The following is a 27,727-nucleotide window of genomic DNA, read 5'->3' on the forward strand; positions in this document are numbered from 1 at the left end:
GAAATGATTAATACAAATACGTACAAATGTCGTGATAATTGGCTTTATTCATCTGACAAAAATAAATACAATTTATTGAGCTAGAGAGTGCTAGACAACTTAAATGCAAACGAATAGAACGGAAAAAGAGAAGTATATTTTTCTATCAAAAGTGCATGCCATTGTGGTAGCTAGCTTGGTCTAGCGGTAATCTCACACACACCTCGACGGAGAGGTCATGGGTTCAAGCCCTCATGGGATGCAGAAATGCATGCCCCCTATGATTTATTCTAATAAGTATGTAATCTTGGTCAGTAGTGTCACCTACTATGTAATCTTGTCCGATAGTGTCACCTGCGCTTTGCACTGCTAATATATCATGTAATCCTGACCGATAGTGCCTCTACTAAAAAAAAAAAAAAGTGCATGCCATTGTTTGAGCCATTTTCTTATTTATTTAAATAATTAAACTAGAATTATAACAAAAATCCCTAATTGCCTCTAACTCCCCCTAAAGTTAATAGCGGACAAAAATCACCAAGTCTTTCTATTAATTGCAAATCACGAAGAAGAAAAAACGCAACAAAAGTCGAAAACAAAAGAGCTTAAAAAGATGACAATTATTTTCGTTTTATGCTTTTTTGTTCTGTGATTTTTTTCATTTTTTTGCTCAGTCGTTCGTCAGCGGCTGAATATGAAGCAACTGAGTTGACTATGACAATTTTTAATCGCTAACATTTTCCATTATTGCTATTCAAATAAATTACTTCAAAATTACGAATCCTTGTCTCTGGACAAAACAAAAATATTACAAGAAAAAGCAATATACACAAGCAAAGATGATAAGTAAAATAATTATGCCTGCCTAGAAGCATTAGGGTTTAAAAGGGGCTGATTTGGCGAGCCAACTTCACCAAAATCTCGGGAACAAATCGTCTCCTCGGAGGAGCAATGGCGTCTTTGGCAAGAGCGTCCTTGTCATCAGCGTGTATCACAGAAACCACGTGGTCAAACAGTTGATCTTTGCCACCTCTCAGAGGATCCTGAAAATAAAGTTCACTCAAAAAATGCATAATCGAGCTTATTTCACGGCCCTAGAAAAACAAAATAATAAAAAAAAGTCGATTGGGTTCGGTTAACTTACCTGCAGAAACAAATCTGTGTGGCTCTTTCCCTCGTATAGTATGAGCTCAGCTTTGACTCCTACTTTTTGAAGAATTTCGGCAAAAGACCGACTAAGAAACAACAACAAACGCAATTAGATTTCAAGGCAATGTCCGAAACAAAGATGTGGTTTAATTCTGAGGACTTTCTAACCTTGCATCTGCAGGTATGGAATAATCTGCAGTTCCGTGGAAAAGAATAATTTGGGGCAAGAGCGAGACAATTTTTCTAATGCTTGGATCTTGTATTTTCACTTCTGGAGAATACTCTCTCAACGATTCTTCACCTTCCATGACACTGCGATACGGCAACAAACAAACGGTTTATTAAATCAATGTCGAAGGACGTTTAAAGATGGAACACATGAAAGTTTGACAAATAGGTACCTCAAGAAAATCGAACGATAGAGCCCCCGGTTATCGAAATGGTCGACCAAATTCAACAAATTGTACCTGTTGATGTTATTCCATCAATCTGTCACTAAAATCTATAGAAGATTGAAAAGTATCTTAAGAGCAAAAAAAAAAAACAAACAAACAAACAAACTGTAAGTAGCAGATATTTACCCTCCGGACAAACCAAAATAAGCCTTTAACTGAGATACTCTCGGAAAAGCATTTTCTCCTCCATCAGACTCTCTAATAGCCAATCCCAATAGAGCACATGCCGATATATGTGCACCAGCGGATTGACCCATTAGGTAAATTCTAATCGACATTAAACACCGAAACACAAATTAGATCTAGTATTTACAAAAAAAAAAAAAAAAAAAAAAAAAAAAAAAAAAGGTTCAGTACCGGTTGGGGTCGCCTCCACAATCTGCTATGTTGTTGAAGATGAACGAGATTGCCTGAGAAACATCTTTCACCATATCACTAATGGTACCCTGGGGAAAATTTCTGCGCTTGTTATATCACAGAAGCATTGTGAGTGTCATGGACCGAACTTTATTAAAAGTGGTCAAACGTAAGAAGCTCCAAGTGAAGTATGATAATAATGAGACCTGTAATCGATGCAAGCCACTATGATGTCTCTCTCAGCTAATTGCAGTCCTAAAAGAGAACCCCATGCTTTGTACCTGAACATATAGCCCAGTAGAAAAGACTCGATTCAGCCAATTGATGAACAACTCGCTGAAATTTCTAAACATCGTTCAACTAATCATTGTAATTCTTAACAGAAGATTAAGTTTTTGCAGAAACAAAAGAGAAACCAAAAGATTGTACTATTGAATCACTCACCCAATAATCCAGGCTCCACCAGTGACAAAGATCACAACTGGCTTCGGTCCATCATTATTTTTTGGTAAATACAAATCCAACCTGTAAAATATATAAACATATTTAAACGAACAGCGTATAAACACAGGAGAATTGTTCCTACCTGTTTCTTGGCTGGTCGCCATATTCGACACTTCTTAGGACATTGCTAGAGAAGAAGTAATAGTACGCAACTGTATCAAAGAAAACACATCATTGATTAATTACTAGCTCAATTATAGCTTGTATTCCAACCGAGAAATCACATAAAGCATTGATTTGAATCGGACCTTGAAGAAAGCCAGGCATGAGCAACAAGGCGTAGCAGCCGAGAGCGAGCAGTCTCGTGATCCATCGGTAACCTACCCTGAACCAACACTACATACTGTCAAAATTCGTGTTTAAGGTAAGTATATAAACATGTCTATAAATGGAATTTATTTTAGCCCATCGAGGTCTTTTACCCCGGATTTTGAATGAGTGTGCGATACAAACTCCGGAGAGAATCTGGCAACTCGTATCAGATGTCACTCTTCGTGCGCCGTAAAATATATATATATATATATATATATATATATATATATATATATATGTGTGTGTGTGTGTGTGTGGGTGTGTGTGGAAAAGAACTACATCATTGTATTGAAATCCAAGAAATTCACTTAAAATCATTATATAGACATTTGAGCTAACTAACTAACTAACCACAATTGGTATGTTCTAGACTCTAGTACGATTTTCGATTTCCCTCCATTTTTGAAGCAAGGAACGTACCCGAGGAAGCGAAGCAGAGTGAAGGAGAAGCGAGTGATCATGTAAGTCTCTTTCGCGGCGTGACCTAGCTCACCGCCGAGAGACTGTTGTCGCCGGATCCTCTCCGACGTTCTTCGCCGCCTCTGATAGCCGGGGCTCGCGTCGCTGACGACGCGGCGGAGCAGCGGCCGGTCCTCCATCGTCGCCGTGAAATCGCCGGTGAATAACGACGAGCTCCGAGACAGTGGGGTCTCCGGCGAGCCCATAGCGCGAGTCCAACGAACAAGAGAGGAAAAAGGGAAGAAGAATATACAAGTGGGAGTTTTGATTGATTTGACTGACTACTTATTATATAAAATGGGAATTGGTGTGCTTGGATTTCTGTTTTTTCAAATGGTGTTTGTAGTTGTTGTTGTTATCATTATTAATTTTGTTATTTAGGGAATAAAATTTCGTGCAGTGTGTGGGTGGTGTCATATGTCAGTTTGTGATGACGCTGTAGTTGTTCTGTTCTCATCTCGAAGACTCGAACGGCATCGATCTAGAGAACAGAACACAACAAAAAAGACACATGTGGATTTCTAATCAAGATTTTTTTTTTTTTTCCTTTTTTTAAAGCGGCACAATTGGCCAAATAATTTTTTTTTTTTTTTATATTTTTTTTTATGTTATGATCTTATTCTTATGATACCTCAAATTTATTTATTTACACATGCTAGTTATCGAATTGGAAAGCAATAATTTTTCCATCAACCTTTTTGTTTCTTTTTAAGAACTGATTTGCAAAATGAATTTTTGAAATATCTTCATCACTTAAATTATTGAAGACTTTTATTTGCAAAATGAAAACATAAATAAATAAGAAATTAAACTTTCTCTTAATGACTTCTCATCTTAAATTTTTACATTTTATGCATGCCTTCTCACTTTTTATTTTTGTTTTGTTTCACGTTCAAAAGTAAGAAAATCGTTGAAGAAAATGGATAACAAATAGCATTTATTATCAATTGAGTGACTGATTTGCGACAAATATTTGAGTTGAGTCTACAGAACAAAATTGAATAATTTCAACATATTCTCATTCTTAATTGCAAGGGTTAAAAGACCGATTATTGATTTACCCAAAATCGCCATTAAGTTGAATATGAAATGATGTTCAAATGTGTTGAAAAATAACAACATATTGTGAAAGAAATAGATGTGCTATGATTGGGAGTGTACATATAAAATCTCACATAGAAGAGATATGTGGCTTTTGTTATACTTATATATGAAAAAAAATGGATAAGTCTTTCACCTCCCAAGAATAATCCAGATTTTTTTATAGAATGTATGGAAGTGGTTGCTTGTCAAGCACCCGTAGGAGAGCAATGTCACTTTAAGAAAACCCTACAAGAGTCCTTGGATTTTCTTTCCCGTCTTTGTTGTAATCCGAGTTGAGGTTTTATTCTAGTTTACTACTTTTTTTTTTGTCTATATTCATTTCTTATTAGCTTTGGAATTATATATTTAATAATATTTTACATGCAACGTATAATTATTTTCCTCGAAAAATAATATCATATAATATAATTCTAACAAAAATAACATTCCAAATAGCTGGTCTTGTCATTCGAAAAATAGAATTATAAAATAGCAATTGCAACACAATGCTATGCAATTGAAGCGAACTTAATCCATATTTTATTTACCTGTTTATCACCTTTTTGTTTGGTTCAAAAGAAAGGGAAAATAATATCATTTTGTTCTATATCAAAAATTCATATAGAAAAGTTGTATTGGTACAAATCAAAGCGAGTATAGAGTCTTAGTTTCTACATTATCGTGGAAAAAATGGTGTTACAACGAGAAATTGTCATCTCAAATTGGTACACCAAACAACTATATGACACCGAACACACTGGTTTGAGGTTTCAGCAAATGAGAAACGACCAATATCATAAGTAAAGATCTGAATACCGACTTACAGAATCAAGCATATCGAAGAAGTACTCGGTATAAAATAAGATTAGACCAAACTTACGCTTACAAGGCTACGTAAGCACAAATAACCGTTCTATAGATCCATAAAAAGACCATAACGGTTACATCACAACGATGTAAGTGGTTACAAAATAATCGTTCCGTACTTGGAAACTGATCAATCCACGTCCGATCTTGATCCCCGTCTATAAAAAGCAATCAAACCCCAAGAAAAAAAAAAGGTTGGACACTCATTCGCACAAAAAGTACTGTAAGAGCATCTCCAATCATGATGCAATTTTTTTTATGCAAAATGCATCTTTACATCAGTTAATAGTATTTTACACCTTCAACTCATCTCTATTTTACATCTCATTAAAGAATATTTTGAGTATATTCTTTCCCACTCAATTTTCTTAAAATTAAAGTTTTAAACCTCTAATACTTTTAAAGTTTACATTTATGCCCAAAAAATAATTTTTATTCTTCATATTACCAAATATGTATGTTATTTTAATATATGCACTTTATTCGTTTCATAATATACGCCAGATGGAATTATGAGTCATGTCTTTAAATTTTTAATTATTTTTTGATATCTTTGTTATTTTTACTTCAATTGTCTATGTAGTATTGTGGCTTGATTGTAGAAGTTTTAGTTAACTTTTTTATGTATGGGTTGTATATATTCTCTAGGAAAACGGGTTGGTATCAATTATTGGAGAAATAAGGTGGGTTATTGGACACAAACAATCGCTCACGATACGAGTTGATGGGTAAATTACTTCCATATAGGGTTAATTACGGCTCTCATGTATTGAACACGAATTATTGTTTCAATACTTCTTATTGGGTAACCAATCTCTTAACCAATTCTATTGGATTTTGATCAAGCAAATCCAAGGCTCATGTACCATGTAGTACACGCCTACCACAAGCCCTACTGTGACTTGTGGGCTGATTTAAATTGTTTTTTCAAGCCCATTTAAATCTAAGTGATATTCCAAAGTCTCTTCACAATTAATAAGTTATTCGTAAAGTATTTTATTACGAAAGCAAAAGATATCGCAACCAAGTTGCAGTAGTGAGTGTGTAATCAATTATATAATTATTACGAGTATCTCTATCCATCTTATCAGAGCCACCTTGGGGACTATGGACTTAGTAAATGAAACTCCCATAAATCCGAATAAATAGACGAAACCTCTATTTTCTCTTATTCATGTGATTCGCCAATCTCGGTGTAACACCACAAGATCAGCCAAGACTATGCTCTTCTTGTTACTTGAATTATATTTTACTCGATGTTTATGAGCATCCATTGATATAGTCCGTTCATGAGCTCAATCCTCTGGGTTCAACTCGTAATGAGAAAATGTCAATTATTTCATTATACATTTCTTGATACATATGAGCCATAAGCACCGTTGCTTCCCCAGCGAAAGATTATTCCGTACGTACTTACTACGAAAGTGCGCGCAATCAATCGATTATGGAATCAACTCCTAGGTGAGTGAACATTGAATTTCTTTCAGAAAGGCTGGATTTTGTATCTGTGAATCACTTTCTGCTCATATCATATCTCAAATTCCCAAGATATAAGTATTTAGGCATCTGCATGTAGCCATTAACGAATGAGTCAAACAACCCAGTAATACAACCTAGAAGTCCGTGACCATTTCAGGATTTATATCAAGTCTCACTGTGAGCAACTTCGGTTAGTGTGTCGTAATAGTTTCTTAAAGGACATATCAATAACCAAAGTTTGTCCAGGGCATGCACATACCAAATGTGTATGATGCTCCCACTAAGCGATCGGTCTTTTGTTAGAAGGTGTGGAGCCTAATATAATAGGAGTGAAAAACGTCCCACATGGGAAAGGGAGAGCAACTTCGTGAACTCCAAGAGTGTATAAATAGGGGTCCATAGGGTGTATTCTATTCATCCCACAAGAAACACTTTAAGCTAAGTGTAATTGTAAACACCTCCTGATTTGGGTTTATAGTGATTTTGCAGCGGCAAAGTGGATGTAACTTTCGATTGAAAGTGAACCACTATAAATTCTTGTGTCCTTTATTTGCTATTGTTTAATTTCGTTTTCTGTTTGTATTAGGGGTTTCGACGAAGAAATCCTAACAATTGGTATCAGAGCTTCTAGGTTTGCAGTTCTTTAATTTCTTAGTATGCTCTGTGGTTGCGGCTGAGTCCGACCTTCCACATCAAAAAAGAATTATTAAAATGGAGTGCGGCTTGTGGAGAGCGCGATTTGGTCATTAGTTGCGCATACAAAGCGGCAAAGAAGACGATGATAGGCGAAGAAGGCACAGTGCACGGGATCGGGAAGTTTGACGGGTCGGACTACGCATTCTGGAGGATGCAGATCGAGGAGTATCTGTCTGGAAGAAAGCTTCATCTACAACTGAGCGAGAGACCAGAGAAGATGGACGAGGCAGAATGGAATCTCCTCGACAGGCAGGTTGAGTTGTTCGACTGACATTGTCGAAGAACGTAGCTCACAACGTGGCGAAGGAGAAGACCACAACGGAGATGATGTTTTTGATGAAGAAGTTATTCCATCTGAAGATGGATGAAGGCGCTGGAGTGACAGCGCATGTGAACGAATTCAATACGATTGTCAATCAGCGGACATCGGTTAAAATCGAGTTCGACAACGAAGTGCGAGCTCTGATCCTGCTCACGTCCTTACCAAAGGCCGCTGTTAGCAACTCGGTTAGAAGCAAGTTGAAGTTCAACGACGTGCAAGATCACATCCTCGCCAAAGAGGTACGGAGAATTGATTTTGGCGAGGCCTCGACGAGTTCGGCCTTGAACGTGGAGAACAGAGGGAGAAACTATAATCGAAATCAAAACCGAGGGAAGGACATGTCGAAGTCACGAAATGGGCGTGGCCAATCCAAGTCCAGACAACCTTCCGAATGCTAGAACTGTGGCAAGACGGGCCACATCAAGAAGTACTGCAAGGCACAGGTGAAAGAGGATAAAGGTAGTGCCCACGTCGTCACTTAAGATTTAACAGATGCGTTACTACTAACATGGACAGCTCGATTGACTCTTGGGTGCTCGACTCAGGAGCGTCTTTCCACACCACTCCCAACAACGACATCCTGGAGAACTACATTGTAGGAAACCACGGGAAGGTCTACGTGGCTGATGGCGAGCCTCTAGACATTGCTAGTGTCGGTGACGTTAGGCTAAAGATGAGAAACGGGCAAGTATTGAAGATCAATAAAGTCAGACACGTGCCGAAGCTGATGAGGAACCTAATCTTGATGGGTCAGCTCGATGATGAAGGTTATACCACGACGTTCGGGAACAACTCGTGGAAGATGTCAAATGGAGCTCGCAGAATGAAGACGGGCATACTCTGCATGATGTCGAGCTGCCGAGACATGGTGGCCGTGGTCGAAAACACCGAGAAGACTGAGCTGTGGCACAACAGGCTTGGGCACACGAGCGAAAAGGGGATAAAGATGCTAGTGAAATACAGCATAATTCCGGAGCTGAAGAAAGTGGAACATCACACGTGCGAGAGCTGCATTCTTGGGAAGCAGAAGCGAGTCAGCTTCACGAATGTGACCATAGAATTGAAGGCGAAGAAGCTCGAGCTGTTACATACCGACGTACGAGGACCTGCTCCTGTCCCTTCACTCGGGGGATCTCGCTACTACGTGACGTTCATCGATGACTCCACGAGGAAGGTATGGGTTTATTTCTTGAAGAATAAATCTGATGTGTTTGTTACCTTCAAGACATGGAAGGCGATGGTCGAGCTGGAGACAAGCTCGAAGGTGAAGTGCTTGAGGTCCGACAACGGCAGGGAGTACGCCGACTCCGACTTCAAGCAGTATTGTACTGAATGGGATCAAGATGATGAGAACGATCCCAGGAACTCCCCAACAGAACGGCGTAGCAGATAGGATGAATAGAACGCTGAATGAGCGAGCTCAGAGTATGCGGATTCACTCTGGATTGCTCAAGACGTTTTGGGTCGATGCAATCAACACGACAGCCTTCTTGATCAACCGAGGACCGAGAGTTCCTTTGGGTTTCAGAATTCAAGAAGAGGCATGGAATGGGATGAAGGTAAACCTTTCTTATTTGAAAGTGTTTGGTTACTTGTCCTATGTTCATATTGATGATTCTGCTAGAAATAAACTTGATCCGAAATCTAAGAAGTGTTATTTCATTGGCTATGGTGACACTGAGCTCGGCTATCGTTTATGGGATGCCAACGCGAGAAAGATAGTTCGGAGTAGGAATGTTGTCTTCAACGAGCAGATGATGTCAACGAGCTGAAGGGGAACTCGGCGAGGAAAGCTCCTGAGGGCGAGAAGTCAACGATCGACCTAAAAGACTTCGCGACGACCGAGGTGGAAGAAGAAGACACTTCGATGACCGAGGTGAGATCAGCACGAATTGATGGCGGTCGTGAGATCGAAGAAGAACAAGCTGATGAAGACACCGAGCTTGAGGTGAATCAGTAGACTCCGGTCACCGAACTGCGGAGATCGTCTAGAGTCAAGAAACCGGTCCACAAATTTTCTCTGTGTCTCAGCTACATCCTTCTGACCGAAAAATGAGAGACGGAATGCTATGAAGAGGCTATGGAGGTCGATGCCTCGACCAAGTGGGAGCTCGCCATGAAAGACGAGATGGATTCACTGATCACGAATCACACTTGGGAGCTGGCGGAGTTACCAGCTGGAAGAAAGCACTGCACAACAAGTGGGTGTACCAGATAAAGGAGGAGAGCAATGGAAGCCAACGGTTCAAGGCGAGGCTGGTGATGAAAGGTTTCCGGCAGAATGAGGGAATCGACTTTACGGAAATCTTTTCTCCGATCGTCAAGCTCGTGACGATCTGAACAGTGCCAGGGTTGGTTGCCAAGGAGAATCTGCATCTTCAGCAGATGGATGACGAAGGACGAGCTGACGTACATGGACAAGATCCCCTATGCTTCGGTCATCGGGAGCTTGATGAACGCAATGGTGTGTACGAAGCCGAACATTGCTCATGCAGTGGGAGTTGTGAGCAGGTTTATGAGTAACCCACGGAGAGAACACTGGGAGGCTGTGAAGTGGATCCTCTGATATCTAAGAGGCAGCTCAAGCTTGGCGTTGATATTAAGGAAGTCCGAGCTGGGACTTCAAGGCTACGTCGATGCTGACAATGGAGGCGACGTCAACAAACAGGAAGAGCACGTCTGTATACGTCAACACGTTTGGAGGGACGGCGAAGTGTCATTCAGTTGGCAAAGAACCCAGTGTATCATGCTCGGACGAAGCATATATAGTTGCGATACCACTTCATCAGATCGGCATTGAAAAATGGGGTGCTAGTACTCGAGAAGATCGCAGGCAGTCAGAATCCAGCTGACATGTTGATGAAGTCAGTGTCATATGACAAACTGAAGTTGTGCTCGATTTCAGTTGGACTCCTCGCCTGATGAGTTGAGTCGCCGCTGCTAAATGGAGACATGTGATGGGATTAATCTCCAAGTGGGAGATTGTTAGAAGGTGTGGAGCCTAATATAATATGAGTGAAAAAGTCCCACATGAGAAAGGGAGAGCAACTTTGTGAACTCCAAGAGTGTATAAATATGGATCCATATTGTGTATTCTATTTATCCCAGCAAGAAACACTTTAAGCTAAGTGTAATTGTAAACACATCCCGATTTGGGTTTATAGTGATTTTGCAGCGGAAAAGTAGATGTAGCTTTCGCATTGAAAATGAACCACTATAAATTCTTGTGCCATTTTATTTTCTATTGTTTAATTTAGTTTTCTATTTGTATTAGTGGTTTCGACGAAAAAATCCAAACATCTTTTACCAGTGTTCCGCATATATGATTTTCCATCCAGCTACCCAAGCTTAGATTAATCACCGACCATGTTTTAGCTCACCGCCTGAACTTAGATGTCCAACATGTAATTCAGTTCAATAAGGAGGCTTTGGATGATAATTGTCATTGATTCTAACTAGAAAACAACTCACTAATCAATAATGTTAATAAAGTTAAACTTTCTACTATGTTCGGTAACTATCTTCCATGGACAATATTCTTAACATATTCAATTAATGATTTAAACAATCCTATTAAAAAATATATATTTATATATATATATATAATATACATTAGATACAAAGTTGTAACTGCAAATTAAAATTAGGGTTAATTTTAGAATCATAAAATACTTTGAGTATTACAAAAAAAAAAATATGCATTTATGAATAGTGGCGATCTATATTTGGATCACCACTATTCCTTGGATATGCTAATTTGAAGAATGCATCAAAATTTGCATCATGTTGAAAATAAATCTCTAAATTTTGATGCATTTTGCATCATGGTTGGAGATGGTCTAACAAAAGGGAAATAACCTCAATTGGTAGCAATTTTGATAATTTAGACAAAAATAGTATCGATCTTATTTTTTGACACTTTAATTAGTAACTGTAGACATAAAAGTATACAATTGTCATAAACTGTACACATATAAATATACAATTAACAACAATTATAGATATATAAATCTACGGTTATTATTAAGTTCAAAAACATAATTGTTACTTAAGCATCAAAATTGCTATTAGTTAGTTGATGCAATTTCCCTAACAAAATTAACATTGAGAGTTAGGCTTTTGGGACTGAGTAAATTATTGTTTGTTGAACCAGTGTGGGTAATTTCTTGATAAGTCACTTCAACTTTTGGCAAATAAGAGATTCAGCGCATCAGCAATTGGGTATGTCAGTGTGTCAGCAATTCAGAGCATCAGCAATGGCGGATTGAAAAAAGTCACACACTGAGTCATATAATCTTTGCATTGTTTATAGGATTCAATGATGTGTGTCTGTACCCCTTGTAGCTTTCAGTTTCACACGTCCGCAAGACTACTTGGGATTCAAATCAGATCCAAGAAGAATAGGGTTTTTATAAAATACCGTTTGGTACGAAAAATCATGCTTTATTTGTGAAGGACCAGAACGGTAAGGGCGAAAATATAAAAGAAATTGACTCGTTAATGACAAAAAAAGATGTCAACATTATTAACATATATTGTTACATTTTGGAACAAATTAGTCTTCTGGTGAAAAGTGATAAAATGTCATAAAATTGGTGACAAATAAGGCAATTTCTCAAATATAAAATTAGCCCTTGCCAATTTCTTTTTTCACAGAAACATGCAAATTATTTCTCGGAAAAAACGCTAGTAAGTTTTTGTGCTATTTTGAGAAATTATTTAATCGATTGTTAACTTGTTAAGCTAATTTGGCTTCCTGTTTTTTTTTTTCCCCGTAGTCTTCGTCTAAACTCAAAACACTGACATCCCAGCAATACTATTTAGGTCAACAATAGAGAGGTATACCATTTCATGAGACTGTCTCAAAATTACCTTTTAACTTAGCTTGGTCAAATATATTAAGATAAACTAAAATAAAAATAACTAAAGGAAGAAAGAAAGATTTTAGTCTCAAACTACAATAGGAAATTGACATATATCAAAATTTGGGGTCACTAGAACCATCCACTTTCATAACTGATTAAATTGACTAGTCTCTGGTAAACAATAAAATAGTTCTTAGCACCTATAAGATACTTTTTAGACACTGTCAAAACATGAACTATCGCGTATTTGGAATTATTAGTTATTCAATGTCAAAGGTTTGTAAAATTGGAAACAAATACTACTTCCATTAAAGAAAGCCGATTCTATTCATATTGTGACCGCAACGCTCACGAAAAGCAATCAGTAGAAGTGTGGATATAACCACCTTCTCTCTCTTGCATGTCTACCTGAACCACCATCTCTGAGCCGCAGAAAGCGGAGAATTGAGGAACGGAGCGTGTCGCTGCATCAGCGGATTGACAGTTGTCCCGATCTTAGCCCACACGCTTTGGTGGTAACTTGCAGTCGCCGGGGCGTGATACATAAGCTTCAATAGCTGCAAACACAAATAAAGGGTTCCAAAAATAGTGCTATTTAGTATTCAGGTGCGGGGAAAGAAAAAAAACGAGAAACCTAAACCGGACCATTAGTTCTTCAAATGATCTGGTCCAGTTTCAAAAATTGAAATCATGATTTAGACCGGGACCAGACCCGTTCCAAATTGCATTTTTTTTTTTTAAGTTGATAGATAGTTTGAGTTGGACATCTTAATTTGAGCTATTTTGTCTAGTTAAATTTATATAAATAAATGGAAACGGTTTAAAAACCGGATCGTACCAGTCCACTTTGGTTTCTTATTATTATTTGGTCAGGTACAGTCTCTTTTTTTTTTCCCAATCATTAAAAACGGTCTGGTCAGTTTTGAGACCAGTTTGGAAGGAACGACATGCACACGGGTTTTTAATAGAGACAAAAGGTTCAACTAATGAAATGTCATGGGATGGAAATAGTGATCTTAGAAATAGAGCTTCTTTTTACCTGCCAATACATGAATGTTTGTATGATGTTTCGCTGCCACCTGTGGGAATAGAGGATCATAGGAGCATTAAAAAGTGAAATAAGATCCTGAAAGGAATGAGGGATCATGGTTGATCTCTGCCAAATAAAGTATGTTAAGAGAAAACTGACGAGAATAAAGAGAGGATCAGAAGGAAGCCAAGTCCGACTTCAGCCTGTGACGCAGCTATATTCAGAGTTGGTGCATTTGACTCGACCCAGACACACGGGTCTTCCAAGTATCTCCTGCTCACAAGAATAAATATGTTAGATCTATTGAACTGTGATTCGACAACATAATGATTAGCTCCATTGGGTACAAGGTAAATGCATGTCAGTATGTGATACAATACCAAAAAAATCAAAGCAGTTAGCAATGTTTATTTATCGACCTGTACAAGGAAGATCTGCTGAAGTTGCGTCTGAGAAACTTGGCAACATTTTCAAGAGCTCGACATAAAATGGGAATCAACGCAACTGCAGCAATGATCAGATCATCAAACTATGACACGTTGGGAGCAAGAACAAGCTTCAAAATAACACTAAACGAGGGAAAACAGGAAAAGAAAAAACCAAGTAAAAGGAAAGCTAAACATCCATCATTTCTCACATTTAAGGCAAACGTTCGACGTGACAAAAGTAATGCAGAAGATGAAGTAGATGAAGTCCTTGGTTGCGATTATGGATTGAAAGTAAACTTGCAACGCTTGTAAGTTCAAAGCTCTGGGTTTCTGAAACAGTTAAGAGACAAGTCGTTACTAAATAAAAAGACAAACAATGTGTAAAAAAAAGAATCGTGAAGCAACTAAACAGAAAGGGTACCCCATATTGCGAGTACAAGGAGTAGAGAGAGGAACATGCAGTTCCCATGAAGGATAGCCGATATGCTCTGTGAGAAAGAATTTTCGGTATCACCGGGAGAATAGCAAGTACAGCCACAATAAGCACCTGCGGGATATCAGTGGCAAGAAGACCTACCATAAATAAAAGCATATAACCAGATACCACGTGACACATCTAAAAAGAAAAGGGTTTTTTTATCTGCTTTAATACAACAAAACAAGTATTCAATTCTGTAGCCAGAAAAATTAATCTAAACAAGTTTGGGTTGAAAAAAAACACAATAAGCAATCAATCTATCGATCTTAATGTCATATTAGGATCAGAAAACAGCGTCGGGATACCAAAAGGTTGGGCGCTCGAAACATTATAAGTCTATTGAAAGAGAATATAGTACAGAGTAGCATAAAGTGTAACCAAACAAGCATTATCACAGCATGATCTAACTTAATTAACAAGATTTCAGATCACAATTGTGCAAGATCTTGATTAAAGATGTCTTGGAAACATACCCAAGCATTCACTGAAAACTGAATGGTCTGTCTATCCCATCGTAAAGACGATGCAGCCGAACCTGCAGCTGGCGATGCCCCAGAGGTTGTTCGAGCAGTGGAACCTGCATATTCAGTTTGGATCCAATTATTGTGAGGAAATGAAACAAAGTTTCTGAATCAGGATACAAATGGTTTATTTTTAATGCAACAAAAAACGAAAAACAGGGGTGGGAGAAAAAGAGAAGCCACCATTGCCAGTGGTACGTGAGCGAGGTTGATCATTTCCGGATGGTGTTTGAGTTGATGATCTTGCAGCCTGAGAAGAGCCTCCTGTAGACATTGCTTCTACCACAAGATCAGGATCCTGAATTCGAAATTCCCAGTGTTAATTATTCGCATGCTAAATTTTTGTAACATGGCGAGGATAATACTCGTAATGTTCTTGGCCTTTGTTTTTACCAGATGTGTATTAAAGTATGTTAAGGCCTTTGTTATAGATATGCTTAAGAGCAGAATCAGCACTGTGGAGAATATTATAAGATGCTGATATAAAAGATTGAGTTGCCTAACGCTAAGCTAATAGTGAAACAAATTGGAACCTCATGTCTGTATAGCGCTACCATAAGCGTTGATAAACTAGTGGATTTGAAAAACTCCACCAGATGCGAAATTCGTTTACAAAGGTCAAACATCGCTCACGAATCATTAAGTCTATTCCAATACGAACAAAAATACTGTCAAAATACGAAAAATAAAGAAATAATATAAACCAAGAAACTGAAATCCAATCTATGAATTACCAAGACAAAAAATGAAAGGAAAAAAAAAAAAAAAAAAACCAACAATACAGTATTTAAAAAGATAAACTTCAGTACATGAATATCAATTTTTTTTTAACATAGCCTAGTTTCTCGATTATATTAAAGGAAATCGAATCGATGTCCGAGCCAATTCAAAAAGGATTTCATATCAGTCAAGAATCAAGATACTATCAGCGAAAAACAATAATAAAACCCTAGAATGGGTGAGAGGAGAGTACGGACGATGAAACGCTGGTAGAACTTGCGCTTAAAGTGCAAAACGACGTCGGAGCGAGAGGCCATGTGAGGAGGGATGAGGACGTTTGACCAATAGTCAGCCCATCGTGGATCGTTGTCGTAATCGTAGGCCGCCGCCGCTACTCTCTTCAGAGCCTGTGGGTCTTCTCTCTCCTCTCCCATTTCTAGATTATCACCGCCGCCGCGAATTCTCTCTCTCTCTCTCTCTCTCTCTCTCTCTCTCTATCGATTTCTTCGAAACAAAGACTTGAAGTGGAATCTCAGAAGAAGAAGAAGGCGAAGATGATGAATGAAATGACGATAATAGCCCTGAATTCTACTCTTTTTCGCTTGCTTAATACCACGTCGTTTAATACCATATTTTAATTCCATATCTTGTAGGATTGTATCAAGAAATAAAATATTACTCTCCACAAAGTTTAAGGATAAATAAATTATTCATTTTTCTACAATATCAGATGTAAAATTTTTAGTCCAAATCTTATCCTAAAACTGTATTATGTTGTGTATTTTTGGATTTTAATATGATATTTTTATTTCCTAAAGAGATGATCTAAGTATTACAATATTTTAAGGGTAAAAAAATTCAAATGATGTATACAGCATACAACATTCCCTGTCATCTATCAAAGGTAAACGAAAAATATTTACCACCAGAGATTTCATCATTGGAAACCGATCTTTTATCACGGATATGGTTGATTTGCTGCTCTTTTATGTTGTAAATGTTGAGCTTAAAATTTTGTTCCTTCAACTTGTCAATTGAAGATAATTATTAAATTAATAGCTTTTTCAGTAGATTGAGAATTCATCCAAGTTTCTATAATCTATAACTTCGTCTCAAACAAACCCATGAGACATTAGTTTTGTAAAATAGAAAGGAAGCTTCACAATTTTTTGGACAAAAGAGGATGCTGATCGCCTTTCTGGAATCTACTCTCGAGACAAGACACTTTGGCATTTGCGTTTCCTGGATGGCCGGCAAATGAAAAAAAAAAAAAAAAAAAACACACACACACACACACGATATTGGAACTAGTGTCTAGCGAAAGTTCCTCACTATGTAAATGACATGTCATTCGTTGGGGGTTCGTTTTTTTAGAAATGAACAAATACCATACATACTAACGAAGTTCTGTATCTATGTATACAAAGTTACATTCAAATGAAAAAAAAAAAATGCAAAACATGGGTTCTCTCAAAACAAAAATCGTGGAGAAAAAAAACGAGATTCTTTGCGTAGATATACATGCAGCGCCTAAACTAGGGAACTGAAGGAACTCAGTTCCAAAAATGAATGAAGGGTATACAATCAATCAAAGATGGTTTCACTCAGGTCAGGTGTCCCAAAACCCAGCTAATGGGTTTGCGTTTTTAGCAGAGGAGTTGTGGTTTTCTTGCTCTCTATTTGTCCAACTACGCTGAGGTTGATACCCGCTATTGTTGTCTCTACTCCCAAAGCTGGTCTGAGTCTGAGTTCGGTCTCCATGTTCTCTGCTCGCCCACCGACTCTGACTATGCGATCGCTCCGAGAAATCAGTACTCACCTCTTGACTTCCAAACGCCATTCTATGGAACATTCTGATCTGCGCATTTTGTTCCGCTGAATCATACACTTCGCTCTGCCCTGGTTTCATTCCGTTGCTCAGGTCCGAGATGTCCTCGCCTAAGGCGTCGAAAGCTCTCACTACCTGGGAGATTAACATGACGACAATTTTGAGCTTTTTTTTTCGCCTGGGTTTTTGTTTGTTCAGAGGAAGAAGATTAGTACCTGAGACATTCGTGGTCTTTTCGTAGCTGAGTGACGGACACAAGCTGCGGCTGCTTCGATCATACGGAACATCTCCATCACGTGATAGTTCTTTTCCAGCCTTGGATCTACCAGGCCGTCGAAGTTTTGGGTCTCGAGTGCTTCAGAGAGCAGTGGTCGTGCCTGGAAAATGAGTCCCAAATATTTACGTTAGAGTTTCGATTATATCTGTCCATTTTCGCTTCTTCTTCGGAAAAATGATATTTTTGGTTCAGCTGCCTCTAGTCTGAGAGTTAAATTTCAAGCAGTTGACTTGGGGGAGTCTAAATGATGTTCATGGGGTATGAATTTACCCATTCAACCAGGCTCTCATCACCCAATGGCTGAGAGCCATCCACGGGTTTGCGACCGGTGATTAGCTCCAAAAGCACAACCCCAAAAGAGTAAACATCTGATTTTTCAGTCAACTTCCCACTAGTCGCATACTCGGGTGCCATATAACTGAATAAAAGAAGCAAAATTGCACGTCATTATGATGAGAATGGAACAAAGACTTAAGGTGACTCATACAGAGTAAAATACGTACCCAAAGGTCCCCATCACACGCGTTGTAACGTGTGTATTTGAATCCAGCGCTAACTTCGCAAGACCAAAATCTGCAACCTGAACAGCATTACAGAGAAGTACTTCATACATTAGACTTTAGAGAGAAGAATTGCTTTACTGATTAACACATAGAAATGTAGCATTAACTGAGTTTTCCAACCACCAAAACAACTCTTGCTAACTTGGGAAAAATATAAAATATAAATAATAATCTGTGTGAACTGGCATAATATAATTTACCTGGGCATCGTAACTAGTATCCAGGAGGATATTAGATGACTTGATATCCCTGTGGATGATTCGAGGATGGCCTGAGAAAAAAATGGAAGAAGGATGAGATATATTTACTCTTAAACAATAGAGTGACCATGAAACAGAAACTTGTTAAGAGACTAACAATCTTCGTGTAAGTAAGCGATTCCTCTAGCCGCACCAGCCGCGACCCTGACTCTGATTCCCCAAGCCATGACTGGAATGCCTCCACCTGCAAATATACAACTAGATATAAGAACTTGAGAGGAACAAGTTAAGGAGGCAATAAATAATGTTTTCTTGCTGGAATAGATGAGATCATGAAACTTGATCCTCACTGTGAAGATGGTGGTGAAGAGTGTCATTTGCGACAAAATCATAGACGAGCAATCTTTGATGCTCGGAAATACAATAACCCACGAGAGAAACCAAGTGACGGTGATGAACTCGGCTGATAATCTCGACCTCCGCTTTGAACTCACGCTCGCCCTGTCCGCCGCCAATCTTGAGCTGTTTCACGGCAACCACTCTCCCATCCACAAGCACGCCTTTGTACACGCACCCAAACCCACCTTCGCCCAGAAGATTGTGTTTCGAAAACCCGCTTGTGGCCTGGATTAGTTCTTCATACGTGAACCAAGACTTCGAATTGTTCACTCCGCCGTCCGGTGATGAATATGCATCGCTGCCGGAACGACTTGCCATTCTAAGCGGAGCCGGAGATTGAGGCCTTAAAAATAATGAATCTGGAGTACAAAGAAACGCAATTTTCAACAGATTGCAAGCAACATAATCACAATAACAAACCATACTCGAAAACAAGGATTAAGATGCTTGTTTCCAATGATTGGAAATACTGACGAAAGTTTTCTTAGTTTTTTTCATGGAAATTCTGCAAAGAAAGCTTAATTTCCGGAAAGTCACCAGATTTCGCCATAATTTCCTTGATTTTCCATTACCAAACAAAATAAGTGTCTTCAGTCCGTCCGAGATCCACCTAAACCGAAAGAATGGCCATTTTTGGCTAACTGTTTTACCCTCACTTGAACGCAGCCAAAAACAGTATTGTTACAACACATTCCTATCAAAGAATTTGAATTCATTTCTGAACATGCTGCTATACAGGAATTTAGGGCATGAAAGGTAATTTAGTTTTAAGTTTGAACAGTATACCTGAGTTCTGTGAGGAAGCAAACGGGGAAGGCATACCATAGACATTATTCCTGCTTCTCCTCTTCTTTCTCTTGGTAAACCAGACAGCCATGAAAACCAAGCTCAGCGCCACAAAACCAGCAATTAGTCCGACCGCCACAATTCCACCGGTCTTCATCCCGCCACCACCACTAGCCGTGCCGTTCGTCGTCACACTGCCGTTGGTGGTCGACCGAGCGGTTGGCTTCGGCGTCGGAAAAACAGGCAGCGAAGGCGACGAAGCGTTCACTGTCGGCGGAGTCGGCGATGAAGTCGGAGCAGACGGAGTAGAACGAGGCGGAGGGGGAGGGGACGGCAGTGTTGATTCCGGCGGAGGAGAAGACTCCGAGCTGGTCGGAGACGGTGGCGGTGGAGGCGGAGTGACTTCCGGTGGATCAGCCCCCGGCGGTGGAGGAGGAGAAAGGATTTCTGCCGGTGGAGGCGGTGATTGAGCCGGCGGTGGAGATGCGATCGATGCCGGCGGCGTTGGGGAAGACTCCGGCGGCGGAGGCGACGGTGGTGGAGGAGATGCGGTTGCCGGAATTGGAGGCGGAGACTCTACGACCGGAGTCGGAGGCGGAGGTGAAGCAACCGCCGGAGGCGGAGGTGAAGTAACCGCCGGAGGCGGGGCGATCGGAATAACTGGAGGTGGCGGAGAGGCGAGAATCGTAGGGGGAGGAGCGGCAGGAGTAGCCGGGGGAGGCGACGCCGGAGTCGCCGGAGGAGGAGCTAGAGTCACCGGCGGAGGCGGAGAGGAAGTCAAATCGGGCGGCGGAGGGGATGAGGAAGCCGGAGGAGTAGCGTTTGGCAATGGCGTCGTCGGAAGCGGCGGAGTGATGGCCGGTGGAATCCCCAACGGCGGAGAAGTCGCCGGAGGCGGCGAGAGTGAAGCCATTCTCTTCTACTTCAAACTAACACTTCCGGAATCCCATTTCCTTTACAAGAAACCCTAAATTCTCGCTCTCTCGCATAGACAAAAAGGCAAAAGCGAAAGCTTTGCTTAAAAATCAACGGAAAAATAAGCTCTAATGAGTAATGACTCGAAATGTTTAGAGAAAAAAAGGACTAAATCAGAGTCTTTGAATATTTTTGGAATTTTAATATATATATTTGTTTGGTTCCACAATATATGCAACCCAAACGTGGGGGCAACTTCCCAGTTCACACTTGCATTCACATGCAGAGTTGGACCAAAATAAAAAAGAGAGCAAAAAAGAGAATAAGAAATATCACGCTCAATCGTGGCTATAATTGTTGTTGTTATTATTGAACTAAAATCGAATTGCTCCTTCATTTCTATTTTCACGTCATGCAAAAGATTATCATTAAATGAAAATAAAAGAGATCGAGAGAAGAACGTGTAATTGCTGGCGTTCATTACTTGTAAATTGAAAACATGAATATATTAATTGAAATTCGAAAAGGACGCGTTGAGGTTTTCATAAATCCCAAGTCAGCGCTAAATTATGTATTATGGGGAATAAATATTTCTCGAGTTAAGGGAATTCTCTCTGTCCCGCACCGTCGTATTATAACTACCATGTTCTCTAGTCCAGAGAATGTGCGAACGTTATTAATGAGAAGATATTTGTTTATTTTTGTTATAAATTAATAAATAATACCACCGATGATTGTGTTTGCGTTGTTGCCTTTCCCCTTTTCTTTAGGCAATCCTTTAAATGTGAAGGTTAGATGAACAAATGATGGGATGTAGTGAGGGCATTCTTGGAGTGACCTACCTAACTGCCATTTTTTTCTTTTCTTTATTCATTAAACTGCAATATTATTTTATGTTTCTTAATTTTGTGGGTCTCCGACATATTATTATTATTTTTTTAAATGGGGTATAGTTTCTCTTTTTTATAATTTATGAATTTGTTTATTATTTTGCAAATTTATTAAAAAAATATATATTTTTGTCACTTGAGATAGCTTGGCTTAGAGAAAAGTCAACCAAAAAAGAAACTTAATAAACACTCTATTAAAAATGCTGCCTTTTCGCTTTGATTGTTGCTCTCTATTTTTTTTTTTTCTGTGTCTTAGTAGGTGTCCATACTCCATATACAGTGCACAACATTCCATCAAATGCATATAACCAATTACTTCCGTGTCCTAATTACACAACCGCATACTATTTAGTTGTTATAAGTTATTCAATAAATCTCATTTTTACCCTTGGACTCATATCTCGGTTACATTTCGTCATCTGGATTCGAAAATGTTGCAAAACTCAACTCACAACTCAAATACATGTTACAAAACCTCACTTCCGTCAGTATTTGGACGTTAAATTTCACGTTTTGATGACGTGACAAGATTTTAAAGGGTATAAGAGTATTTTCTATTATTCTAAATACTTTTAATATTTATCAGATATATTAATTGTTATTAAATAATTATCTATTATTCTATCTCTCTCTCTCTCTCTCTTTCTCTCTCTCTCTATCTCTCTCTCTTTCTCTATTTCCTTTCTTCTTCTTTTCTTCTCTGCATTTTTTTCTTTCCTGCGATTGAGAAGTAGAGCGACAAATTTGGGAGACTTATACAAGATGTGAGATATCTTTAGAGAGCAAGACACAGACATAGACAAAGAAGAGGTTTAAGCGAGGTTTCATTCATTGACTCCCATCAGATCTCTCCATTCGTCATCTTCAACAATGGCTTCCACAGCCAGTCCTTATCTCTTCACCATCCCAAACCCCCAACCCCACCTTATCTCCAACTCCACCTGGAAAGCCCCCCACCGGCGAACCCACCACAACCACCACCGCCGGAGCTTTCACTTCTCGTCCATCCCTTCCTCCCTCCCTCTGACCCTCAAACCCCTCCCACTCCGGTCCCACCCTCTCCTCGAAGAACAACCCCTCCTCCGCCACGACGACCCGCCATGGCCGCCGACCGTTCTCACCTCCCTACTCCACCTCGAGACCCGTCATAGCTCTTCTTCTTCTACTTGTAGCGTTGCATAGCGTTGCCTCTGTTCTGAGAGAGCTCGGCCTTCGAAGCTCCGCACACAGGAACGGTCACAGGCAATCTATCTTTGGTGCTATCTGCGAAATTCATCTACCAGAGAGAGAGAGAGAGAGAGAGAGATCGGTGAGTATAAAATTGACAAGAACAAAGCAGCGACGAATAGCAATCGCAAATCGTACATGATGATTGAGCATTTTGATGTTGTTGATGACGAAGGAGCTTCCGCGATCGAACTCGTCTTCCTTCCACTCGGACCGCCCGGAGTGGAAGTCCCAGATCTGAGGTTCGCCGGATCCGGCGTCCTCTTCCGGATCTTGCTCCGGCGAGGCGAGATCGATGAACTAGTTTTTGCAATTCAATAAAACGTGACAGGTGAGGAGAGCCGACTAACTAACACTTACACGCGTGACTCAATGCTGTTGGTCTTCTAGCAAAAAAAAAAAAATTGTTGCTCAACTTGCTCTTTTGCTCCCCACAATTCCAAATCCAATTGCCAGTGGACGTCTCTCTCCGGGTCTGTGAAGCTTCCCGGGTTCGCGAAGCTCTCTCCGGCGGCCTTCGTGACCTGTGCTTCCCAGATCTGCAAATGCGCTTGCCAGTGGAACCTAATACTGGCATGCCTGATTTTGATATTGCTATATTCTATATTGAAATCCTGGGTTGGATTTTATAGGTCATTTCTTGGTTTAGTCTTATATATGAAGTGTGTTCTTGTTTGGTTAGGGTTCAGGAGGATTGTTATTATTTGGCATTTGATAATGCTGTATTTTGATGGAAGGAAAAAATGCAGAGAAGAAAAGAAGAAGAAAGGAGAGAGAGAGAGAGAGTCGAGAGAGAGAGAGAGAGAGAGAGAATAATAGATCATTATTTAATAACAATTAATATATCTGATAAATATTAAAAGTATGTAGAATAATAGAAAATACTCTTATACCCTTTAAAATCTTGCCACGTCATCAAAACGTGAAACTTAACGTCCAAATACTGACGGAAGTGGGGCTTTGTAACACGTGTTTGAGTTGTGAGTTGAGTTCTGCAACATTTTCGAATCCAGGGGGCGAAATGTAACCGAGGTACGAGTCCAGGGGTAAAAATGGGATTTATTCTAAGTTATTTTTTAAAGTATTACATTTTTCGTGACTTACAATGAATTTTATGTCAAAACTCAAATGAAATTTAAATGAGACTCGCAATAAAGCTCGATCTAGACCCATAAAGATGAAAATGTCAAAAGAAACTAGTCACATGCATTGCACACAGCAACAACACGCGTCGCATAAAGCCCCAACGCATTGTGCGAAAGTGTCAGCGCACCGCGCACAAAGCGCTACCGTGACGCACCGACGCGAAAAAGTGTGCACGCCCTTCGATGCTTCACGCGCGCGACGAACTTTTCGCGTGCGCCCTTGTTTCCCCAAATCCAACTTTTAAGGATCTTTTCAGCCCTCCAACACATATAAGTAGACCTCTTACCCTGAGGAAAAAGGTAATCAATTCGAAACTCTCTCTACTCGATGCTAGAGTCCTGAAACGTTGTCGATGACCCTCCGCACACAGTTTCACTCATAGCAATCAGATTAATGTAAGCATATGCGCCTTTCTAGCTTATTTTCTTCTTCTTATTCTCAGAACTCCACAACGAAAGAAGAATGTTTTTGAGTTAGAGAAGCGACACTCGTGACTTTTAAATTTCGCACACCCTGCCTCGTCGGGGCCATTTGATCCGGCCTTGGGTCGACCCTGAAGTCTTCAACGTTGTTCAATTTTCAGCGATAACATTTTGACGCTAGAATGAGGGGGCTCGAGAAACATTCACGAGCTCCCATAACAATCTTTTCTGACTTGAAAAAATAGAAAACTTTCAACATAACCCTTTGATCGTGATGTATGGTCTTGTCAATGGTGCCCACAAGAAGAGTAGTAGTCATCTCTTATGTACATTTGATGTAATAAAGTCTTACGAAGACTCTTGCTTATAACTGCTGAATAATAAATAAAAGTTGAAATGTTCATTCATTCTTCCTTGTTTGTTTGAAGCTTTATGATAAACTATAGTCTTTAGTCCTTAAACAAACCTAACAACAAATGAAGAGTCAAATATAGATTTGCATGAACAAACTCTTCATGGTTTGCTTAAAATAGTATATTCACAATCTAAGGATCAAATGATTATTGATCTTAGTATGATTGTTAGGAGAATCTATGATAACTGGTTATGAGGCATTGAGAGTTGGAGACTCTATAGTTCTTCCTAGGTATCTTCTGAAGGTACTGAATTGACCAGTGCACTTCTAGAGACAGAATAAGAACAAACCATTTAACATCTTATGTCTCGGAGTCACTATGTATGAATTGCATCATGCTTACCTCAATCCTGAAATGAGACATGTCATTTCATAGCTTGCATATTCTCATTTGAGAAAGTCAGAGTTCTAGATACACTATGTGATATAGACAAGACCTATTGGTGAAGTACTAAGTTATGAAGTTGTCATGAGTAACTTTGTGAAGATCTCATAGATATGGAATTCATGTACAAGATTGCTTAAATGCAATGTATATCACCTCATGTTTTGTTCCTTGGAATGTGAATAAATGAACTGGCCAGTGTCCAAATTGAGTCATGACTCTCTTGGATGAATCAATGTGACTTGTTAGCTCATCGTCAATACATTGTTTCTAACTTATTCACAAACGGCAAATGAGTTGAGGAAATAATAACTAGAATGGTAAAATGGTAATTTTGTAAATCTCGTCTAGTTGATGATATTCATGAAGGGTAAACATAGATAATATTCAATGGATCCACTCATTACAATTAAGTAGAATTCTTGAGTAGAAAATATATTCATTTGAACCGAGAGATTTCAGTGTCAACTCTTTAGTGGAGTCAGTTGACATTAAGCTAGAACTTGGAAAAGGTTTGTGAACTTTTGAGTCCAAGTATGCTAGCTCAAGCTTTGTTCATTTGGATCCATGAGGTCACTACCACAAGTCTTTGGAGTATGATTACTTAAACATGAAAGCTAAGTCAAAACAAGTTCAAATGTTGAACTAGACAAGTTTTACGAAAATTGTCTAAAGGTCAATTTTGTCCTTTTGGACATATGATGGTACGAATGTCAATAAATAAGTTTTTTCACATTGTCATATGATGAAAATTGAAATGTGTCACATGGCCAACATCCTTGGATTGGGCCTTGAGGATTAATTTTCATTTCATGGAATTTTATGTGAAAATTCTTAATGGGCTTTTCTTATGTTGTCATGAACAAATAAAGAAGCATCTAGAAGACCTATTTTCGTGCACCATCTTAGAGAGAAAGATAGTTTATTTTGTGCATTAATGTATGAAGATACTTGCCAAAAGAAAAAAGATGAAACAAATTTGCTTCTAGAAGCAAGGGGATTTCGGCCAAGAGAGAAGCAATCAAATGAGGAAACAAATCCGAGGCCTTGATGGCATTGAGTAGGTAGTCCATGAGGGTAAAGAGGAAACTAGGATTTGCTCATGAATATGTGATATTCAATAGAGAAGAGAAAACTACATTTTCAAGGTAATCCTCCTCCTATAAATACCCCACCTCATTCACAATTCGCAACACACAATTTTAGAGATTGTGAGCTTCTCTCTCTAACCTTGTAGCCGCCCCTCTCTCTCTCTAACCCTTCTTGTTCTTTTGTTTTGGCACCTATGTCCTCATTAGACCTAGCATTTGTTTTAGCTCTTTGGCTCTAAGAATTGTTCTTGAATCATCATGTTTAAAAGTTCCCATACACTAAATCCAAACATTCTCTTAAGACTCTAGTGGTAGAAACTTTCGTGGTTGCTCAATAGGTTCAAGAAGCTAGTGGGAGAGGCGAGCTACGTGGGGAGACGAACGTTTCAACCTTCCAAAGGCTTCTCAAGGTTCAAACTCCATTCGAGGTTGGTACCGAGTAAAAACTATATGTAGTTTTAAAAATTTAAATTATATGTTCATGCACTTTGTCTAGGTTGTAAAAACGTTTTACTGGTTTTTAAGAATTTTTTTATATTCCGCCGCTTGCTAGAAGCGATAAATCTTTTCTTAACCCTAGATCTATTCCAACATATGGAACCTAGAGTCCCAACACATCCGAGGGAGGCGCATACTCCCGCGCCGAATGCTCTCAATATAATTTGCGCCAACAGGCGCAGATAAATCGTGATCTTGCCTCTAAAAGATATCGCAACTCCGATCACAGAGCAAGACCCGCGGGACTTCCACATCGTCGAGCTCAAGGAAAGCGTCCGTCGACTGACAGACCACCTCGCGAGAAAGGAAACGACAGAGCCATCATCAAGAACCTTCTTGGCACAACACAGCAGGTTGGCAGTTTCACTCATTCGGGAGGATTCGAAAATGAACGTAACTACGTTCACCCGAACGAGGACGAGGGTGATCGCACACACTCTCGCACAAGTGAGAGTGATGACACCTTGAATCCCGTCATGCAAAATCTCGACCACGACATCCCCAATGCTAGGAAAGGCGCCACCAGGCGACGTATTCTGCAAGAATCCCGAATCCCCACAACTTCATCTCAAACATCTCGTTCCCGCTCAAGAACACAAGTAAACTAGGCTCGAACCGCGGCCCGTGGACGCAATGGCGCCACAACTTCGAAACAGCGAAACGATAATCGAGAACTATCCCATTTTCGTACATGCGACTTGAGGCAGCACCTCAATGGCCGTTGAAGAAGCTTGGAAAATCTGATTCCTCCTGAAAATGGGGCCGCGCAGACGACAAGTAGACTCGGCTAGAACAATGTCGCTCTGCCCCATACGTTCCCCATCGACCAGATCTCCAACAAAAAAGGGCAATTTGCCCCACTCGTCCCGGTTAGTGTCCCTACAACATAAACAGACGTGGCCAGCATGCTCAATGTCTGCAACCTTGTAGCCGTTCAAACCATGACCCAATAGGTCTAGGGTATGATAGAATAAACAGCAT

The 27,727-nt window shown here is 39.6% G+C and overlaps 3 protein-coding genes across 3 annotated transcripts; all 3 read right to left on the bottom strand.

Moving 5' to 3' along the window:
* Nucleotides 1-723: 723 nt before the first annotated feature.
* On the bottom strand, nt 724-3,726 carry ICME-LIKE2 (alpha/beta-Hydrolases superfamily protein). Its single transcript, XM_089616522.1, has 11 exons — nt 3,177-3,726; nt 2,693-2,769; nt 2,527-2,596; nt 2,385-2,465; nt 2,147-2,221; nt 1,941-2,042; nt 1,710-1,850; nt 1,530-1,595; nt 1,297-1,440; nt 1,124-1,214; nt 724-1,022 (listed from the first exon to the last, which is right to left on the bottom strand). Exons 1-11 carry the CDS (start codon nt 3,419-3,421, stop codon nt 861-863), a joined length of 1,254 nt encoding a protein of 417 aa, XP_089472648.1. The 5' UTR covers nt 3,422-3,726; the 3' UTR covers nt 724-860.
* An 8,927-nt stretch (nt 3,727-12,653) lies between these two features.
* LOC149408275 (dihydroflavonol 4-reductase/flavanone protein) lies at nt 12,654-16,251 on the bottom strand. Its single transcript, XM_089616536.1, has 9 exons — nt 15,962-16,251; nt 15,168-15,282; nt 14,937-15,040; nt 14,407-14,532; nt 14,195-14,315; nt 13,977-14,061; nt 13,717-13,830; nt 13,567-13,606; nt 12,654-13,084 (listed from the first exon to the last, which is right to left on the bottom strand). The coding sequence occupies exons 1-9, from the start codon at nt 16,136-16,138 to the stop codon at nt 12,932-12,934; spliced, it is 1,035 nt and encodes a 344-aa protein (XP_089472662.1). The 5' UTR covers nt 16,139-16,251; the 3' UTR covers nt 12,654-12,931.
* An 843-nt stretch (nt 16,252-17,094) lies between these two features.
* On the bottom strand, nt 17,095-20,937 carry PERK8 (Protein kinase superfamily protein). Its single transcript, XM_089616542.1, has 8 exons — nt 19,758-20,937; nt 18,923-19,330; nt 18,730-18,816; nt 18,573-18,643; nt 18,313-18,389; nt 18,080-18,227; nt 17,748-17,909; nt 17,095-17,667 (listed from the first exon to the last, which is right to left on the bottom strand). Exons 1-8 carry the CDS (start codon nt 20,668-20,670, stop codon nt 17,314-17,316), a joined length of 2,220 nt encoding a protein of 739 aa, XP_089472668.1. The 5' UTR covers nt 20,671-20,937; the 3' UTR covers nt 17,095-17,313.
* Between the last annotated feature and the right edge of the window lie 6,790 nt (nt 20,938-27,727).

The sequence above is a fragment of the Urtica dioica genome, chromosome 1 (genome assembly GCF_054948205.1).
Source record: "Urtica dioica subsp. dioica isolate 48M chromosome 1, U.dioica_male_clone48M_v1_H2, whole genome shotgun sequence".
NCBI classification, from domain to species: Eukaryota; Viridiplantae; Streptophyta; class Magnoliopsida; order Rosales; family Urticaceae; genus Urtica; species Urtica dioica.

Excerpts from the sequence above, each read along its gene's own strand:
- ICME-LIKE2 (XM_089616522.1), bottom strand. The coding sequence starts at position 3,421 with ATGGGCTCGCCGGAGACCCCACTGTCTCGGAGCTCGTCGTTATTCACC. Across the intron at positions 2,466-2,526 it reads GGCGACCAGCCAAGAAACAG|GTTGGATTTGTATTTACCAA; the intron begins GTAGGAACAATT and ends TATATTTTACAG. Across the intron at positions 1,215-1,296 it reads TCCATACCTGCAGATGCAAG|TCGGTCTTTTGCCGAAATTC; the intron begins GTTAGAAAGTCC and ends GTTGTTTCTTAG.
- LOC149408275 (XM_089616536.1), bottom strand. The coding sequence starts at position 16,138 with ATGGGAGAGGAGAGAGAAGACCCACAGGCTCTGAAGAGAGTAGCGGCG. Across the intron at positions 14,316-14,406 it reads CCTTGTACTCGCAATATGGG|AAACCCAGAGCTTTGAACTT; the intron begins GTACCCTTTCTG and ends TAACTGTTTCAG. Across the intron at positions 14,062-14,194 it reads GTCGAACGTTTGCCTTAAAT|TTGCGTTGATTCCCATTTTA; the intron begins GTGAGAAATGAT and ends TCATTGCTGCAG.
- PERK8 (XM_089616542.1), bottom strand. The coding sequence starts at position 20,670 with ATGGCTTCACTCTCGCCGCCTCCGGCGACTTCTCCGCCGTTGGGGATT. Across the intron at positions 18,390-18,572 it reads ATACTAGTTACGATGCCCAG|GTTGCAGATTTTGGTCTTGC; the intron begins GTAAATTATATT and ends AATGCTGTTCAG. Across the intron at positions 17,910-18,079 it reads ATGAGAGCCTGGTTGAATGG|GCACGACCACTGCTCTCTGA; the intron begins GTAAATTCATAC and ends CTCATTTTCCAG.